General features: G+C 39.0%; 1 protein-coding gene across 1 annotated transcript in view; it reads left to right on the forward strand.

Moving 5' to 3' along the window:
- The first annotated feature begins 9,570 nt into the window (after positions 1 to 9,570).
- The window catches only part of LOC150107281 (protein Skeletor, isoforms B/C), a 365,485-nt gene continuing 354,182 nt past the window's right edge, over positions 9,571 to 20,873 (forward strand). The window contains exon 1 of the mRNA XM_090391768.1: positions 9,571 to 9,730. Coding sequence (XP_090247894.1) covers positions 9,571 to 9,730 — 160 coding nt within the window. The remainder of the gene's footprint in view (positions 9,731 to 20,873) is intronic.

The following is a 20,873-nucleotide window of genomic DNA, read 5'->3' on the forward strand; positions in this document are numbered from 1 at the left end:
ACCGCACATGCCTATCCCTTATGTGCAACGCATTAGTGAACGTATAGCAAACGTTTTAAAACAACTGAATATTTTTGTTGCCTTTCGACCTTTCAGAAAAATCTCCACCTTTCTCACTTCTCCAAAGGACAAGCTTCCACATCTCAGTTATCCGGGTGTTTACCAGATTCCTTGCTCTTGTGGGTTATCTTATTTCGGACAAACAGAAAGATCTGTTTTTATTCGGCTAGAAGAACACCAGTCTTATATTCAATACCTTGAACCTGAACAGTCTGGACTTGCAGAACATGCCATCATCACTAGACAGAGTTCATTGGAACAAGACAACAGTCCTTCACAAAAGTCGGTACCTCATGGAATGGCTTTATGAAGAAACATGTGAAACTTTACTTCACTCTCCTAACTTAAATAGATCCGATGGTTTACGTCTATCCCCTTTAAGGGAGATAGACGTAAATATTTATATATCAGCTAATATTTCCTAACTTTTTATCGTGTGTGTGTGTATGTATGTATGTATGTGTGTGTATATATATATATATATATATATATATATATATATATATATATATATATATATATATATATATATATTTTTTAGTTAGGAAATTTATTGACCTTTTTAGTTATCTTGCATTGGCTACTTAAGTGGTGCTTTTTTGGAATTGTCAGTTATTGTTTAATTAGCTTTATAAATGTACTGAAGATGCATGCAATACACAGGCGAAAATTATAGAAATAAGTAATATTTTACGTGTGTTATTCCGTTATTCTTCTCCTGCTGTAGCTTGTCTCACTTAAGTGGGGTCACTGTTAATGATGCGTCTCCTCCACATCCTCCAGTCTTGGGCTGTCACCACATCCAAGTTCTTTATCCTCAAGTCCTCTTCTACCAGCTCCCTCCATCTCTTCTTTGGCTGCCCACGCTTCTTCCTTCCTTGTACCTCCAACTGCATGATTTTTCTTCCCACATATTCGTCCTCTTTCCTCATCACATGACCAAACCATCTCAACCTTGCCTCCTGTATCTTCGCTCCTAAGTTCGTAACTTTCACTGTTCCCCTCACATAGTCATTTCTAAGACGATCCTTTCTGGTCACACCGCACATCCACCTAAGCATTCTCATCTCTACTACCTCCATCCCGCTGATGTTATTTTTCCTCAGGGCCACAGTTTCCATAGCATGCATCATACCTGGCCTCACTCCTGTCCTATAGATTTTGCCTTTCAGATTGTTCGGCGCCCTCTTATCGCATAACTCTGGCCATCTCTCTCTGGTTCCTCCAACCCGCTTGTATCCCGTCTCCCACTTTCTTCTCGGCCTCTCCATCTTCTTCCACTGTTGAACCTAAGTATCTAAAGTCCCTCACCTTCCTGATGACATTTCTTTTCAGCTCCAGATCTGTCTCCTGGCCGCCGCCCACTTTGCAACACATACTCTGTCTTACTTCTGCCCAGTCTCATACCTCTCTCTTCCAGTACTTTCCTCCTTTCCAGTTTTGCTGCCACTTCTCTTGAATCTGCACACAGAAAGATGTCATCTGCATACAACATTGTCCAAGGCGCATCTTCTCTCAGCTCCATCACAATATTAAACAGAAACGGACTTAATGCTGACCCTTGATGCAAGTCAACTGTTACTTGAAAACTTTGTCTCTCCTAGACAGGTCCGAACTCTTGTCTTCACATTTCTACACATCTGCACCAACCAGGCATGTTTCTTCGGTACCTTCTTTTCCCTCAGACACCACCAGACTTCTTGCCTTGGCACCCTATCGTATGCTTTCTCCAGATCAATAAACACCAGATGTAGCTCCCATTGTTTCTCTCAAAACTTTTCCATCATCTGCCGTAACCAAAAGATAGCATCTGCCGTTGATCTACCAGGCATGAAGCCAAATTGTTCCTTTGCAATTTCCACCTCCTTCCTCAATCTTCCATCATGAAACCTTTCTAGGATTTTCATTGTGTGGGACGTCAATTTTATTCCTCTGTAATTCTTAGTCTTGTGCATCCCCTTTACCCTTGTAGATGGGGACAAGAGTGCTTTCCCTCCATTTCTTGGGTATATTTTCTTGTTGGCAAACTTTCATGAACAGGTCTCACAGCAGGTCAATTCCCTCTTCCCCCCAGTGCCTTCCATGCTTCCACTGGAATCCTGTCTGGGCCCACTGATTTTCTATTCTTCATCCTCTTCAAGGCCTCCTTCACTTCCACTCTACTGATGTTATGCACCATCTCCTCAGAAAGCTGCCCATCTTCTCTGAGAGTCCTCCAATTTTCCTCATTCGAAAGTCCCTCAGAGTATATTCTCCATCTGTTTCTTATGTCCACATCCCTTCATAATTCTCTTCCTTCAGCGTCTTTGATCTGCCTCACATGTAAGATGTCCTTTGCTGCTTTATTTCTACATTTTGCTAGTTGGTAAAATTTTCTCTGTCCTTCCTTCCTTTTTGTTTCTAATTGATCATACAGATCCTGATATGCCACGGCCTTCGCCTACGCCACAACTCTCTTGGCTTCTTGCTTTCTCTCTCTCTGCACACCTCTCTGTCCTCTTCCACTCTTGACTCATCCCACTTCTGCTTTGCATTCCTCTTAGCTATTACTGCTTCTTGAACATTATTATTCCATCACCAACCCTCCTTCTGCTCTCTAATCGTTCCAGATGTCTCACCAAGAACCTCGATTGCACAGCTCAGATTACTTTTGAATTATGTTTCCTCCAATCTTGTACACTTTTATGTCTCACCAAGCACCTCGATTGTACAGCTCAGGATTACTTTTGAATTATGTTTCCACCAATCTTGTACACTTTTCAGTCCATCCGAAATCCTCTCTAACACCCTCTCCCTAAAACGATTCCTCACACTCTCTTCTTTTAAGCAAAACCACTTAATTGTCTTCATCCCATGACTTCCAGAGGTTCTTATCATCGATCTTATTTTAAAGTCTGCGCACAGCAGTCGGTGTTGCTGTGCCACTTAATCTGTTGGAATTACCTTACAATTTGTCACAACCTTAAGGTGCTTTCTTCTAGTCAAAATGTAGTCAATTTGTGAACTGTTGTTACCACTTCTGAATGTTATCAAATGTTCTTCCCTCTTGTAGAAAAACGAGTTCACAGTTGCCAGATCAAACGCTACTAAATGTACAAAGTCCACAATCCTTTATCCTTCCTAGTTCATTAATCCCACTCCATGGTCACCATGCACCCTTTCACAGTCTCTATTCTGTCTCCCTATGTGTCCGTTCAAGTCTCCTCCGACAATCATCTCGTTTTTTTTCCAGTTCCCTCATTTCTCCATCTAACACGTTCCAGAACTCATATTTCTCCTCTGCTATACAGCCAACTTGCAGGGCATATACACATAAGACGACGCTTGCTCATCTCCAAGACCCAATTTCATTCGCATGATCCTGTCGTTCCTTCTACCCACTTCCAGTACTTCGCCCTTCATTTGCCACACACGACAATTCCGACACCATTTCTTCCCTCTTTATTCACTGCAGAATAGAACAATTTATACCCGTCTCCTAGTTCCTTCGCCTTTTCCCCTTTCCACCTTGTCTCCTGCACACATAAAATGTCCAACTTCCTCATCATGTCTGCCACCTCTCTTCCCCTTCCAGTCATGCTTCCAACATTCTGTTTTCTCACTCGCAACATCCTCTCCACCTGTTGGGCTTGCTTCTTTAACCGCACCCGGCCTTGATGCGGTAGCCCTTGTCCACTTCTCGCAGCTGTGGGGCGATGTGGCTGCGCGTCACTTAAGGGGTACGCGCCCTAGCCATTATATCACTTTCTCTTTGACTCGTTAGATCTTAGCTAGAGCTGGCAGTGAAGTTTTACGACTGGATGCCCTTCCTGACGTCAAAATTCGCCATTTATCCGGACTTGGGACAGGCACCTATTGAAGTTAGCTTGCCTCCTTCGATGGCTGCATAAGACGAAGTGACTTAGCAATATAGGAAAGATTCATCCCCTAGTCCTCGTATATTCTAATAGAATTGGGGAGAAGGAGAAAGAAGGAGAGGGACCAGTCTACAGATAATATAACATGTATATTACATTAAGTAAGGCATGGTCCAGCATCAGGTACCTCGGGTTTGCCATGCCTGTACTCACTAAGGTGAGCCCTTGAGCCATGAGTTATTCCGTTATTATAATTTTGAATTCACTCAAATTTCCTTCCAAAGTACTAATCAAGCTCTGGTCAAAGAAGTGACGTTATTATGTTGAAATCACTTTTCTTGCTCACGACATTTCTATTCAAATGTCATTGCGAATTTCATAAGGGTCCAGAAAGACCAATTTGGAATAAATGCCTAAAACATCGTTTATTTAATGACATCCTGGATTTTTTTTTTTAATGGGTGAAGTAAAGCGTGTGTGGATTTACCAACTTGCGAAATTTTCTATAGATGTGGATACTAAAATTCGGAATAAAAAATTTCCTCTTCTAAATCACGTGCATTTTGAACGATACTGACGAGAGACAGGGAACTAGTAGTAGAAAAGTATCATCTTCTTATCGGCGAACGCTTCAGCCTGCATTTAAAGTATTTGTAAGCTGAGTGCCGCATAACCCAGCGAGTACCACACATCATCCTGTTTATATGAAAGAAGATGAGAGGAGAAACTATCAATCAACTGAAATTGCTGTAAGTAAGTGATACATTTTAGAATACATCATGCTCAGTCATCATTTTAAGGGGCGGTGTTTGTTGCTATAGTAATCTTTTTTTTTTTTTTTTCCCCCAAGTTTCTCTTTCCTCACTTTTTCTCCTCATTTTCTTAACTTATTACTATTATTACGGGCAACTCCAGGGAGTCATTAGACTCATCGAGAGAGGCCCCAAATCATATTCATCACAACTATTCGACATTCATACAGTATCTATCATACCTCGCCTTAAACTCATTCACTGTCACAGCATCCACCACAGACTCAGGGAGCGCATTCCACTCATTCACTACTCTAAAAGTAAAGAACCCAGCTCTAACACCTTTACTAACCACACTTTTGCCCAGTTTCCATGGATATCCCCTAGTCCTCCCACAACCAGCCCTGTTCTCAAAAATATCTTCTGAATTAATTTTATAGAAACCCTTCAGTAATTTGAATGTCTCAATCATATCTCCCCTTCTCCGCCTATCAACCAATTTTTGCAACCCACAAATCCTCAACCTGTTCTCATAAGGTTCATTCCACAGACCTGCTATCATCTTGGTCACTTGCCTCTGGATCCTCTCCACCAAGAAGAAACCTAGGTGACCAAATCTGGGCACAGTAGTCGAGATGGGGTCTTATCAAGGCTCGATACAGAGGAACAAATAACCTGCTTGTCTCTGCTTGTCAACGTATTCTTCAGCAACCAACTGATTTGATGAGCTGATTTGGCCACTTTTGCAATGTGTCCCCTAAATTTCAATTCCTTATCCACCAACACTCCTAAATCTCGTGCCTCATCAATTGCCTGGAGCACAGTTCCACCAATGCAGTAAATTGCCGCCAATCTTTTCACCCCAAAATGCATAACCTTACATATTGCCACATTAAATTGACATCCATTCTCCTTAGCCCAGACCTCCAATCTATCCAAATCATCCTGCAAAATTTTGACGTAATCTGCATTCACTATTTCCCTACCCAACTTCACATCATCCGCAAACAAATCAACTGTTCCTCTCAGATCATTTCCTATATCATTAATGAACAAATTAAACAGCAGTGGTTTAAGAACAGATCCTTGTGGCACACCACTAGTCACAGGTCGGCTTGTGGACTCTACTCCTGAGTAAACCACTCTCTGATATCTCTCCGTCAACCACCCTCCTATCCATCTCACCAACCCTATGTCCATCCCCATATGCTGCAATTTACTGATTAGAATTCCATGTGGTATCCTGTCAAAGGCCTTAGCAAGGTCCAGTAGAATCACTGTAAACCCATTACCCTTATCCAGTTCAGCCGTCACTGTGTTATAATACGTGAGCAAGTTACTGAGGCATGACCTACCCTTCACAAAACCATGCTGTCCCCGATGCAGTATCCCATTTTCTTCTATCCAATCTTGTATTTTCCTCTTGACTATTTTCTCTAAGACCTTGATAATGATTCCTGTTATGCTGATTGGCCGGTAATTTTCAACAGCAGCCTTGGAACCACCTTTTGTGCAGCAGAACTATTTTCCCCTCTTTCCAGAGCAGAGGCTCAAATTAAACAAAATGGTCAAGGGCACTGACAATTCTTTAGTCGCTTCACGTACGACACGAGCTGGTATACCATCCAATCCTACAGATGTATTGACATTGAGGTTCTGTAATAGACTAGTTACCTCTACTTCATTCATCATAATTCCAGTATAAGCTGTTGGTTCTTCCATTCCTGCAAAGTCACCACCTGGATGATATACTCTTGCAAAGTGCTCGCTCCGTAATTCCACAATATCGACTGATTCGGTTACCTCCCTACCCTCAGCATTTTTTAAGATCATTCTGCCATGAGCATTTTTCCTTTTATTTGCAACATATTGAAAAAACTGTTTGGTATTCTCTTTAGCCTGCATGGCCAATTTTCTTTCGTAATCCGCTTTTGCTTTTCTTACCACCCTTGTTACCATCCTGGCCTGAGCTTTATACTGTTCCTGCACCTGATGGTCACCTTTCTCCTTAAATTCCCTCCACAATTGTTTCTTTTTTTGCAGCTCAAGCTTCAACTAACTTCTTCCAGTTAGTTGAAGTATATCCTTTGAGTCTTCTTTTCTCCACTCTTTTCGCGTTTGTATGCTTACAATCCGTTTGTTGTCTTCATCCTGTCCCAGCACTGTCATCTTCTTTCAATATAGCTGTTTCCTCGAACATTCCGCTTTTTTATTTATGAACGATTTCTTTACTGTTTTTATTCCCGCCCCCGGTGTGTTCCTAATAATGATCTGCAGCAGTACATGTGAAAAGCTTCATCCCCTTCCCCAAATTTTTGCTGTAATAATCCGTCTCACAAACATGTGAATAAATTTCACATATTTTCAAATAATAATAATAAAAAATCCTTTAACTACTTTTATTTCCAAAGGGTGCAGATCGAACTCTTTTTTTTTTGTGACTACCACCCACAGAAAATTTTCTGCGAACTTTTTTGCGTACTCGATAATGTACTCGTAGTATACTAGTACCGTTGGTGAACTAAGGATTTCATTTTTATTAATTTTATATTTTTGTTTTGTTTGGACAAAGTTCGGAAACCCTGTTCTAGAGACCAAATGTGAAACTTTGTCAAGCTACTTCAAGCCTCCAATGAGTGAAGTGATGGTCTCGCACCAGACAATTAAATTCATCCCCCCACCTAAAGGTAATCGTAAACATTCATGTCCTCGGTAGAGATTCGAACCAGCAGCATGTTGTTGGAGACCGGATACGCTAGCCACGCAACCAAAAGATCGGCAGATAGTGGCCGACCAAAAGATCTTCTTATAAAGGCTTTTCAAGTGAAAGTTATAACTTCAGCCATAATTCCAAACATGTTTTTGAAATTGGTAAGCATTCACCTTTTTTTTTTATATCCTCATCAGTAATTGAGCTCACTGCTACAGCTGATAATTTCTAGACTTACCAATGCATTTAGTTCTAATTTCTGTTTTATTCTGCCATCATTATTTTTATTTTGGCTGCATTTCTATTGAATCCAAATTCAAGTAATACCTCTTTCATCCTATATATTATTATTATTTTTTTAAATTCTGTCATTTGGTATAACTGTCTCATCAGCAAAACGCATTTTCATGTCACTTTTTGCTATATTTGCTCCCTTCATTCCTCTTATTGGGTTCTCTATATATCGATGGTAAGAAGTAATATTAAAACAGATATTGATAATGGTGATAGTGCACACCTGTCCTTACTTTTCCTATAATTCTTTATTTTCTTGTATTCTTATTTGTTTTGTGGTTCGTTGGAACACAATTTCTTCATTTATTTCTTAAGTCAGTTCTAAATTTTTCTTTATTTTTCAAAACTGATATTGATAAAACGATAATAGCCTTGGGCCAGCTATCTCTGATTGGCTACCAGTGGAGATTGAACTGTCCACTCGGTCTCCAAATGTTAGATAGGGGCTTAAAAACGGCCTCGTCTACTCTATACGGGAACAAAAAGGCGTTAGCTGATTTTTTGATTTTTTTCAAAACACTTGTGTCATTGTACATTAACTAATCTTTTTCCAGTTGTTAAGCTGTCTCTCCACTGTGGGCTGCTTAAATTAGTGATAGCCTTGCGCCAGTTATCGCTGATTGCCTACTCCCTATACGGGAATAAAAGGCGTTAGCTAATTTTTATTTTTATTTTTTTGAAAAGTTTTGAAATATGAAATGTGACAGTAATGTGTTTCTTAGATTAAGTTGTCGAAAAGCTATCAAGGATGGAACGACATTCCATAAACTGGAACTCCTTATCTGCATGCTCCGTCTGTATGGCAGAGAGGAAGTAACAGTTATGGACCACTTTGCATTTCTGTCTGAGTGACGTTAAGATTTTTGGGGAAAAAATAAACTGTTATAAGACCAGATAAATTAATAAGAATATACATTATCTGCCAATAATTGTCCGGACACCCTGTTATTTGAAGTTGTGGAACATTCCAAGTTTGTTAATAACATGAAAACCGGTGTAGATAATAAGCATTATTTCATCGTAGCAGTTGAATACAGGTGTATGGCAACACGACATGAACTCAGTGATTCCGAGAGAGGTGTCGTCGTGGGCTGTCACGTTGGTGGAATGTCCATACGTGCTATTGCCACTCAACTGGATCATCGAAAATCAACGGTTGGCGATGTGATCAACAAATGGCGACGTTCTGGCATTACTAGTGCAGGAAAACACCCAGAGCGACCGCCGAGAATGATTGACAGGGACAGGAGGGTGTTAAAACGGGTGGCACGCAAAAACCAGCTACAATCGACACAGACCGCCCATGATGAGTTCCAGAGCGCCAGTAACCATGGTAAGCACCTAGTACTATACGAAAAGAACTCAGTTTACTGGGTTTTCACGGAAGAGCAGCGGCACACAAGCCAACCATCACAACAACGAACAAGGTGACTCGGCTAGCCTGGTACAAAGAGCGTGTGAACTGGACAATTTACCAGTGGAAAACGGTAGTCTGAAGTGATGAATCAAGGCTCACCTGTTTCCGGTTTGATGGCAGGGTGGAGGCAGCCTGGTGAATGCTTGTTACCACAGTGTGTTACATGGTAACACCTTGGTATGTACCTTGCAAATATCTTTACATGTACTCATGTAAAGTTTTGGTGGTGGTGGTGGAGGAGTAAAACTCCTCCACCACTGATATCAATTGTGGGGTGCATTCAGCTGGTTTGGAGTGGGACCACTGGTCATTGTCCATGGTTTCATGAAGGCAGCTCAGTACATTGATATAGATTATCTGGTTTTGGTGCTCAAGATATCAAACAAAGTATGTTTTCAAACCACTCCAAGCCTTCAAACAAGTACGATGGTTGTACACAGGGAGACGAAAATTGTCTCTTACCTAAGGATTTTCACAATCATGGCTAGAGCGTATTCAAACATACAGTCTGTTGGCTGGGATATCGATATTTATTCGGGTAATCAGGTGCTGCTTACACTATGGTATTTTTATGTAACAGACCCGTCTTACTCTCAAGACGACAATGCCCCATCCATAAAGCTGCAGCAGTTATGGAATGGTATGAAGAGATGGGTGTTAAACGACTGTACTGCCTGCGCAAAGTCCTGACCTCAACCCCCATCGAACAGATGTGGGACGAATTGGAGCAGTGATTGAGGTTCAGAGCAGCACGTTGAATCAGCATGGTGAAAATCCTCCCTCAATGGATGCAGGAGGTGATCAAAGTCAAAAGTGGATATATCCGATATTAAGGTTCGCCTGCTGATATCAATTGTAAATTGCTAAAGTGTCCGGACAATTTTTGGTAGATAGTGTAATTCTCTATGAAGGCAGCATGAGTGTGAATTCTAGATATCAAAATCAACACTATCGTATATTTGGATATCTGGATTTAGATATCCAAATTTTACATCAGGACGTTGTAGATATGAAAATGACACAATTAGGGTGTTGGTAATCTGCTAGAAAAATGACTAATATAATATAGCCGGCCTGTTGGCCGAGTGGTTAGCGTATCCACTCTCCAGCCAGGAAGCTGCGGTTTCGAATCGAATCCCACGTAGGCATGGATATTTGTGATTGTCTTCAACCTTCATACATTCATTCACCCAAGTATAGATACACTCTCTTAATATGGCCTGGTCACCATGGAAGTAGTAGACCCAAATCTCCCTCAATGGTAGAGGCCTACACCCTGCAGTAGGTAGAAAAAAAGGCTGTTCATCATTTATCTCATATAATATTCGCACTTAAGATTATTTTAGTCGATTAAAATAATTCGAGTGTCAATGCTTATGATTATGAAAATATCAAGTAGCACTTAGGAAAATGATATAATTCATAGTGTCCAAATAACATAGAGGAATTTGTCAAAAATGCGATAATGCAATTATTTGCAGGATAAAAAGCTAAAACAGAAAATACTCCAAAATTACATGCATGGGACTTGATCACAGATTAGTAAGAGAGGTTTTACCTGGAAAATAAAATTTTCACCGGCCGCCAGTGATTGTGCCTTATTTTTAACAATAGCGAATACTGAGATTTTAAGCATAAATCAATGCATAACATATTTACGTTGACTTTAGATTCCAGAAGACCGCTTGTAATTTGTATGATTTTAAAGTTCACGAATGCGATAGATAATAACATTTACTTTCATTTTGAATTTATTCATTTTAACGCTTGTGGATAGGTAACATAATTCTTCAACATGAATAAAATAAGAAAATATTGAAAATGTAATGATCCTTTTTAAAAAAAATATATACGCAGTAATACTTCTTCACATAGCTCATAAAGGACCGTAGAGTAGATAGGAAATATTGCTCACAGAAATCTTCCTTTCCTTTCAGTCCTTGATTAACACTTCACTTTCAGATCTGTAAGTGAAGACACCTGTCCAACTTTTTATATTGTCTATCCAGTTTATTCCACGTTTGCCTCTTTTCCGAGTTCCTGGAATAAGTCCTTCAAAACTTGGGTGACCTTTTTAGATCTGCAAATATGATCAAGCCAGATATTGTTTCCTTTGAATCTTGGTTATCTTTTGGACCATCCAAAGAACTGATTCTGTCTTCAAAATTTGTGGCTTAGTAAGTGTATGGTATCTTTAGTATCCCATTTCAAATACCAGGAACCTCTCTTGAACCCTCAAGGGACCAAGTTTCACTTTATACACCCTCTGTCCAAAAAGAAACCGAACTTTGCGAAAATAGAAGAAACTAGTGACGCCACCTATTGTATATTTTTGTTAACGAAAGCGTCAACCTTCCTTAGTGTTGTATCAATTGTAATTGATATTTGTTTCATTAGAAGCCGAGTTATAGTGCCAAGAGTGACAGTGTGTTTTGACGAACGGTCGGTCGTCACGATATTCATGCCGAACGCGACGAAATCTCCCTATCAGTCGCTTTAAAACTTTGTGGATAATGCCTTTGGAATCGTAGAAATAAATCGGCATTGTCTTTACCTTTTGACTTCTCCAAGCGAATTTTTTCGGATGCTCCTCTTCTGGTGGTCTCCACTCAGCACTCTGGCGCTTTGTTTCGGGCTTATACTCAAAACACCACGTTTCATCACTAGTGACAATCGTTTCAAGGAAGTTTGAGTCCTTACGAGCGGTTTTAATGAGGTCCTTGCAGTGTTCAATTCGATACGCTTTTTTTGGTCGTCGGTCAACTTGTGGGGAACAAATCGCGAATTCAATTTACGAAAGCCCAACCTCTCGATCAAAATATTGTGCACAGTTGATTTTGGAATCTCCAATTCATCAATCAATCTCATGGACGATTTCGGGTTTTCTTCGATGAAATCACGCACTTTTTGGATGTTAACTTCTCTCAGTCCAGTTTTTGGACGGCCCGGCTTTCCGTCATCCTCAAGCGTCTCACGACCACTTTGAAATCGCTTAAATCAATCGTAAACTTGAGTACGGGACAAGCATTTGAGGCGTTTCGGTAAAACTTTTATCAATTTAAAGAGTTGACACAACACTAACGAAGGTGGCCGCTTTCGACAACAAAAAGATACAACAGGTGGCGCCACTAGTTTCTTCTATTTTCGGAAAGTTCGGTTTCTTTTTGGACAGAGGGTGTAGAAGCACTGAATGAACTAGTGTGTCAGTAAGGTATAACTAAGTGTAGCTGTAAAATATCTCTCCGTATGACGTTTACTTTTTGGAGAGCTGTTGTTGCTTCTGCAATTTTTGTTCTAATATCCCCTTGAACTTCCATCTTTATTAAAAATATTGCCTAGGTAATCAAGAATCATTGAGGAACTCAAGTAGAATTTTTTTCAGTTTTTGCCACAACACTTCCTTCTTAGTCAGATGCAGATAATAATAATAATAATAATAATAATTGTAAACTCACAATAATAATAATAATAATAATAATAATTATTATTATTATTATTATTATTATTGTGACACCTCCAAGGAGTCCGAAGACTCATCGCGGGAGGACACCTACTGTACAACTCTCCATCTCCACTACTACACAGAACCTCTACTACCAATCACCTACATCAGCGCCATCTACTGCCCACAACCACTACCACCACAGCTAGTATATTTGTTTTGTCTGTAAATTGCGTGTGTTCTGAAGGGCCGATTTGTCTGTATGCGGATGAAAAACCCGGAAACTCGATTTTTTCTCCCGGAAAATACCCGAACCCAAGTCCATATAAAGATTCCTCCCGTCATGACGAGCATCGAACTTAGGCTTTTTCTAATCGAAGGGCGCAACGTACCGTTGTTCTTCCAATTGCGCTATGGAGGCACTAATTGCCGTTGTTTTTGATTTGGGGGTTCTTATGATGCGTTGGGTGCATATTTTGTAAGTGTATAAGCTAACTTTGTCATTTTCTGAAGGTCTTATTTGTTTTTCGCTAGGGGATTAATGTTGTCAGCAAACTTTAAATAGTTTATTCTTCCTTCTACCGTCACTCTAATATCACATTTCTCCTGGGCTTCATTTACAAAATATTCGAGGAAGCAGTTAAATGACTGCCGATAATTTGCACCCCTGTCTCACTTTATGCTCAATTTGAAAGGGACTACTATAATTCCTTTTGATTTCAACCATCTCAGACGATGGCTACAAGGATTCAATCAGTCATTATTTTGTTATCTATTCCATAATGTTGCAGAATTTTTCAAAGGGCATCATGTCAAATAGAATTAAAGGCTTTCTGTAGGTCTATAAAATTATAGCACCTATTATATTTCTAGGTATTTTTCTCCAGTGATATGTAGCGTAAATATATCAGCTGTACTCCTGTTCTTCCTAAATCCAGCCTGAAAATCTGAAAAATTGTATTCCATCTTTACTTGAGTACATGATGACAGTAAGATGTCCAGAAATATTTTGTTTGGGTGGCTGAAATGAACAGTTCTCCTAAAATAAATACATTTGTTGCTGTTTCCTTTTTGGAATGGGAATAAGGACAACTGTGTCCCAATTATTTGGCCAGATTTTCGTCTTCCACACCTGCTGGCAAATTTTATTAAGTACACTACAAATAAGCCCCCCCCCCCACACACACACCTGGTTAAGCAGTTCTGGTGGGATATTGTTAATTTCTGCTGTTTTTTCTGATCTTTACCTCAAGATGGCTCTTTCTACTTCTTGTGTTTTGTTTGAAAATAGGATAACCACTGTTTAGTATAATCAGTGAATATCCTATCTGCTATCATTATACATGAATAGTTTACTTGAATAACCATACCGTATTTTCAATATTTTTTTCATTTTCAGTAATATTTGTTTCATCCTCAATTATCCAGCTCTTATAAACAAAAAGCTTTGTTAATTTTTTAATTATTCGGTATGCTGTTATATGGTTACTCTTATGAAGATTATCCTCAATTTCTTTGCATTCTTCGGAGAGCCATTTATTTTTTACCAGCTTTACCTTCAGTTGACATAATTGAAGGTAAACTGGCAAAACTGACATGAAGTTGACATAAGGGAAGGTATGTAAACTTTATCTTCAGTTGACATACTGTTCATTGTTGTGTCGAATTGATCATAATCTTCTCTGCTGATCACAAAAATACTTTCCAGTATTAAATTATAAAACACCAGGATAGTTATAAATAACTCCACGCTAACGTCTTCTATTCCTTCCCAAAAAGGACTCTTTTGTTAGCCCTGACTTTTAGATATCAATAGCCATTCATCACCGATTGGCGATTACATGACTAACGATTTCAAAGACACAGGTTGAGAAAGCATTCTTCTCTGAACAGAAATTCTAAGTTGTATTTTTCAGTTGTGGAGTTAAAACTCAGAGTTTCAGAGGGGGGGGGGAACTCTTTGTAGGCTTGTGGCAATAATTCTGTTTCCATAATCTTTGACAGCTAGAAGACACGTTATAGGTTCGATTCTTGTTGCACTAGAGGACTTTTTCTGTTATTGTTCAGCTGATTCCTGAGTTCGTCGATCTCTGGAACAGATAAAAAGGGCTTTATAATGTTATGGGTGAAGGAAACATCCAGGAATTGTATTTATTTATTTTTTATTGTCATTTTATCTTATGTGTCCTCTAGAGGTGTACATAGGAAATGATATAGGTGTAGTATAGTACCATGAGATCACTACGTCAATTAAGTTGTCACCATTTTTTCTCCAAATTCGTTTCTCTTGTCGTCACTCCAGTCTTGTGAGATCTTATATTTCTCTCTTCCAGAGCACTTCTGACATCAGTCACATCCTTGAATGCTACCAATGTCAAGTGTTCCTAATATGATTCTGCAGGAATTCCATCTGTTCAATCCCTTAATTTTTCTCAGTACCCTCAAATCTATGATCTTCAGTCTATGAATAAAGTTTTTTAACCCAGGTCCATAAGTTTAAAATTGGTTTGAACACTTGTCTTGTTAAGCTAGTGTTTTTACTACTTGCTTATTCTACATAAATTTATTCAGCTGGCTCCCCACAATAACAGCATCATTAATTCTGTTGTCTATTTTCATAATTAATTTGCCATTTTCACTAAAAATTGTGCCTAAATAGCTGTAATAATTTGCATTTCATTAAGCTTATTTGCCGATGCATACTGTCCCCATCATCTTTTCCATCCCCTGGTCTATAGAAGCATCCAACTATGTTTTATTCTCCTGGCCTCTCCGAATTTTCACTAAATTAACTCCCTTTTCCCCTTTAGAAAATAAAAGGGGTAAGCGGATTTATTTATTGTTATTTCGTGACACCTCCAAAGACTCATCGAGGGAGGACACCTACTCTACACCCGTCTCCCCACTACACTGAACCTCTACATCAACGCTATCCACTGCTTACCATCACTATTATTATTTTTTTGTCTGTAAATTGCGTGTGTTCTGAAAGGCCTATTTGTCTGTATGCGGGTTGAAAAACCCGAGTCTCCGGGAGAAAAAAAGCCCGCTATCTCCGTATGAGATTGGCTAAGTCACGACGGGAATCAAACTTAGGCCTTTTCAAATTGAAGGGTGCAATGTACCATCGTTCTTCCAATTGCGCTACAGAGGTGTTTTATTTATTTTGGAAGTGCTGTAGAAGGATTGCAGCACGGCATATCTGAAGAGAGGTCACAATTTTATATTTGTGAACTTCCCTTTTTTCCGTTTTTCTTCCCAACATTAAAATAGTGTTTGCATAATAATTTGGGCAGGAGGAGAGGTGAATCGCTAAAGGACATTGCACCTGAACTCTACCTCTCACAATTGGTGAAGCTGAAATGATGTGCTTTACTATGTCTTATTTTTACTTTACTTGTGTGCACGAATTCTATGTCACTTTTAGCAAGTCACAGGATTAAGAAAGAGTTTTTTTTTTTTTTTGATGGGGGGGGCTGTGGGAGAGTAGGAAAATGCGACATGGCTCCGCCATATAGATTGTGTAACTCTTGAATCAGATGACAGGGAAGGGGGGGGGGGATCTCCTAGAAATGCTGTTTTATGGGTGTATATAGCAGATTAGGTTAGGATTCAACTTTCCAATTTTTAAATAGTTTTATTATTTTTTTTTAAGGGGTAGGGGTGTAGATGTTGTCAGGTGGAAATGACTTTTGCTTCCATAGCATTGGGCTGCTGGAAAGGGATTGTTACAATTTCAATTTTATTTGTCGCCTGGAACTTTTTCCAGGCATTTCTTTGGTTGGTTTTTGAGTAAGTCGATCTTTGGTGTGAACAAGTAATTCATTTTCTCCAGGAACTGAGTTTTTAACTTCAGAATGTCAAAAAAAAATCCACCGTATAGTGCACAAATTGCAGACAGCAATAACAGTTAAAGTTTAGGTCCACTCAACGGGGTAATTATCCGTCTAACTATTCTCCCTCGTTCTCTTACAGCCTTGGTTCATTGATATCCTGAGCCTCGCTACCAGTAAAGACTTGAAAGATGGAGACTGGCTGCCCACCATCTTTTTTTTTTTTTTTTTTTTTCTAAATTAGAAATCTACATGTTTGCTATTTTGACTTATAAAAATGATAAATTTTTTATCATATTTATTAATCTCATCTTTATGCTAGAATAGCATAAAGATGACTATGATAAAATGATAGTACATAAAATTATTTTTGTGTAATATCCCCTAATATTTAAGGGATATTAAGAGATATTCCTCAAAGGAAGCATTAGACTATGAAATGCATTATAAGTTTAGTGCATTCCTGTGGCATGAAAGATATGAAATGATGTAACTTAAAGATACAAAGAAATTATATACTTGGCTTAATCCTTTATCCAAGTGTAAGCAAACAAAGTTTTCACCTGAAGTATTTTCATGACTGTGGCAACTCGTATAATATAATATAATGGAATAGAACCTCATGATATGCTTTGCAGATTATTCCTCCAGCATTTACTCAGAATACTAACATTCAGCAGGGGTTATTTGTACTACAGAATCTCAATTCTTGATGATTCATTGTGAGATTTTATAATTCATCACAAGAAACATGTTCTCGCCTACAGAGGAGGAAGCCATGCCATAGAAAAACAGTCCATATGTGGTTCTTATAACTTAAAGCTTGTGACAAACTATTGCAAATGTTGTAGTAATATTTTCATATGAATGTTTCGCATCTTTGCACAACACACACACAAGCTAGGTTTCAAATGCCAATCTGGTTGGCTTAGTGGATAGTGCTTCTGCTAGCTAACCAAGAGGTCGAAGGTTTGAATCCCAGTGCAGGTATGAAAAGCTGTGAAAATCTTTAGTTGGCATATGAATTGCACTACCTAGTGTTGATATCAACTTACTTTTTTTTTTTTTTTTCAGCCTGAATGGCTCCAAAAAGTTTCTTGTCACCTGGAAATCCTGCTGTAGAGAAAAACTCTTATGGCATTAATGTATGATAAGTTTACAGCCTTTTTTTTGTGGGGGGGGGGAGTCTTTTCAAGTTTAGCTGGTCTGATATGGAGGTGTTAAGGTTTGTTTTCCTGGAAATTTAGGTTTTTCATTCCATAGAGCAAGCAGACTGTTTGGTTAACACGTATAGTCAATGAATATATGTTGGCCTCATAGTAGTCCTAGTTGTTCTGGCTGTAGTTCCAACTATAAACCAAATTAAACCTTTTTTGTTGGTAAAATTAAAATTTAAAAAATATCAGTGCATATGTTTTTTTTTTGTTGTTTTTGTTTTATATATGTGTGTGTGTGTGTGTGTGTGTGTGTATATATATATATATATATATATATATATGAAAGAGTTATTTTTTTTCTTTAAAATTTCACAGGCTAGAAACAAGTTTGGTAGTATCCCCAATGCTGTTGAATTCACACAATTGATACACAGTTAAAACAAGATATCATTCAAACAGCAATTTGACTGGTAATACAGAGCAGCTCAGATTCTACCCAAGAATCTAAGAATAGTCTGTCAGGTAGCATTGTAAAATAAGGACTGTTCCAGAATGCTGTTTTTTTTTTTTTTGTAGATAATATATGCTCAATTCGTTGATGTTTAATTCTTGTAAATAGTTAGATAGCGTTTTTGAAATTGCGCCAAGTGCACCTAATTATGGAAATTATGTCATCCTTCCATAATTATAATTATGGAAGGATGACATTGATCAGAGAAAATGGTATGAAGACAGCTGATGCAGAATGTGTGGTGAAGATACTTAATGAATAGTTCATAAAGATCTTTCAATCTTGTGAATGTGACTTCATGGAGGTATTGAGAGCAGTTGATGATGGTTAAGAGAGACTGACTGTAGGTGAGCAAGAGGTGTATGGGGAGTTGAGTAAACTTGATGTTAATAAAGCTGTGGGACTTGATAATATATCACCACATATTCTGAAAGAAGGTGCCAGGGAGTTGACACCTGCCTTGACATATTTTTTTAATATGAGTCTTGCACTCAGTCAAGTTCCTACAGAGGGCAAGATTGTGCCACTTCATAAAGGAGGTGATCGAACTCAAGCATCAACTATAGGCCTATCTGTGTGTCAGGTATTGTGGTTAAGTTGCTGGAGAAGCTTGTGAGAACTAGGATCCAGAGTCTGGTTGATAAAGGGAGGTCATGTTTTAGTAATCTGCTTACTTATTACAGTAAAGTGACTGCTTCCTTGGACAGAGGAAAAGGATACACAGTAATATACTTGGATTTCGCAAAGGCTTTTGATAAAGTACCTCATGATAGGTTGACAGTCAAACTAGAGCAGATGGGGTTGGATATTATATTGGTGCATTGGATTGTAGACTGGCTATCTGATAGGTATCAACAAGTTGTGTATGGGGGAGCGATATCCAGGAAAAGGAAAGTCACTAGTGGAGTGCCTCAGGGGTCTATTTTAGGTCCATTACTGTTTATCTTGTATATTAATGATATAGGTGAAGATTAGGATGGAGATATTCAGTTGTTTGCAGATGATGCAAAGTTGGAACGAACCATGAAGTGTAGTGAAGATGTTGTGGCCTTACAGGAAGACTTGAATAGATTGAGTGATTAGGCAAGCAAATGAGGATGTGAATTCAATGTTGCAAAATGTAAGGTTTTAAAATTTGGAAAACAAAGATGGGATGCAGAATTTATGCTTGGTGAGAATATATTGTTGGAAGTAGAGGAAATAAGAGATCTGGGGTGATAGTGGATAAGGATCTAAAATTTAGGGGACATATCGCCAAAATTGTGAAGACAACACAAAGGCTTCTGGGAATAATGTGGAGGACACTGACGTGTAGAAGTAGGGAGATTTTTGTTCCGTTGTATAAGGCTTTGATTAGGCCACACATGGACTATTGTGCCCAGATTTGGTCACCAGGTTTTCAGAAGGATGGAGAGATGCTGGAAAGGGTCCAAAGGCAACTGACTAAGGTAGTTTCTGACCTCTGGAATGTCGAGTATGAGGAAAGATTGAGAAGATGTAATTTGCAGTCTGGTGGACAGAAGGAAGAGGGGAGATATGATAGAGACCTGCAAGTTGGTAAGGGGTTGTTATAGGATCGATGCTGGAGAAGTTTTACAGAGAATAATGGGAGATCAGGGGGAGAACCAGAGGTCATCCCTGGAAACTGTATAAAGAGGGTGAGAGTAAGGGAGTGAGAAGCAGATTTTTTTCATGCAGAGTTGTGAATGATTGGAATGCCTTGCCTGAGAATATGGTGTTTGCAAAGAGTTTGAATGTGTTTAAAACATGGTATGATGAGCTGTGTGTGTGTGTGTGTGTGATAAAAGGACCTCCCAGATGAGTCTTTGACTCCATGAGGTCTTGGGGTGGTAATAATAATATAACTATTGGGATGATTGTCAGATCTCAATATTTAGTGATTTTTTTTTTTTCAATTCTTTGTTGTTGTTATTGGTGGGTACTACAATGTCAATGATCCAAACATTGTTGTTGTATCATTTCTCCAAGAGTCTAAGATTCATCAAGAGGAGAGAGAGAGAAGTTTCTATCATTAAAAAATTAATATTAACTTTTGAGGAGATAATTCAAGGAACTTAGGGATGAATGATTGGAATGCATTGTTTGAGGAAAAATTTGCAAAGCTTGGTGGATAGGAGATGGGGGGGATATGATTGAAGAAGTCTGATAATAAACAAGATAATCATTTGAATGGATTTGGAGTTAGTCTTCTTGTTTATTTATTTTATTTATTTCGTATGGTGATTCAAAGGGAGGTATGGCACCACCTCAATCCCCCTATTTTTATCCTGGCTTTGGACTGGCATAGCTGACAATTCAGACCTATGGCTGGAGGGACAGTCTTAGGTATCCCTGACTGTATCCGTGTGCATTCATGAGGCCGGTTTGCAGGATGAAAACCCCCAGATAAACTGGGGAGAAAAACCATGCTGTCCATGCCCAAGACCGGCTAACTTGGCTATGGCTGAGGAAGATACTTAAGCTCCTCTCGTCACCGATGGGAATTGAACCTAGGACACTCCTTCCCTAAGCATATGGTTATGAAGTACAAACCCACTAGGCTAACCGTGCTGACATAGTCGTCTTGTGAAAGTGTTGCTCAGTGATAGTTCAGTCAGAGAAATCAGAATGTTTAGGAGAGGGGGGGTATGCAGGTGAGCAAGGGTCCAGGCAACCTAGAGGTTAGTGAGTGAGAGATAATTACATGCTACTAAATGTAGCAACCCAGGTTTTTAATGTTAGTGGGCTAAGCAGCACAAGTTGTAGGGAAGGTTGTGGGATGAAGCGGTATTCAGTTTATGTATACATATACATTAAAAACCTGGGTTGCTACATTTAGT

This window comes from Typopeltis vanoorti, chromosome 4, assembly GCF_054136105.1.
Source record: "Typopeltis vanoorti isolate ZY-2024b chromosome 4, IOZ_Tvanoo_1.0, whole genome shotgun sequence".
In the NCBI taxonomy this organism is placed as follows: Eukaryota; Metazoa; Arthropoda; class Arachnida; order Uropygi; family Thelyphonidae; genus Typopeltis; species Typopeltis vanoorti.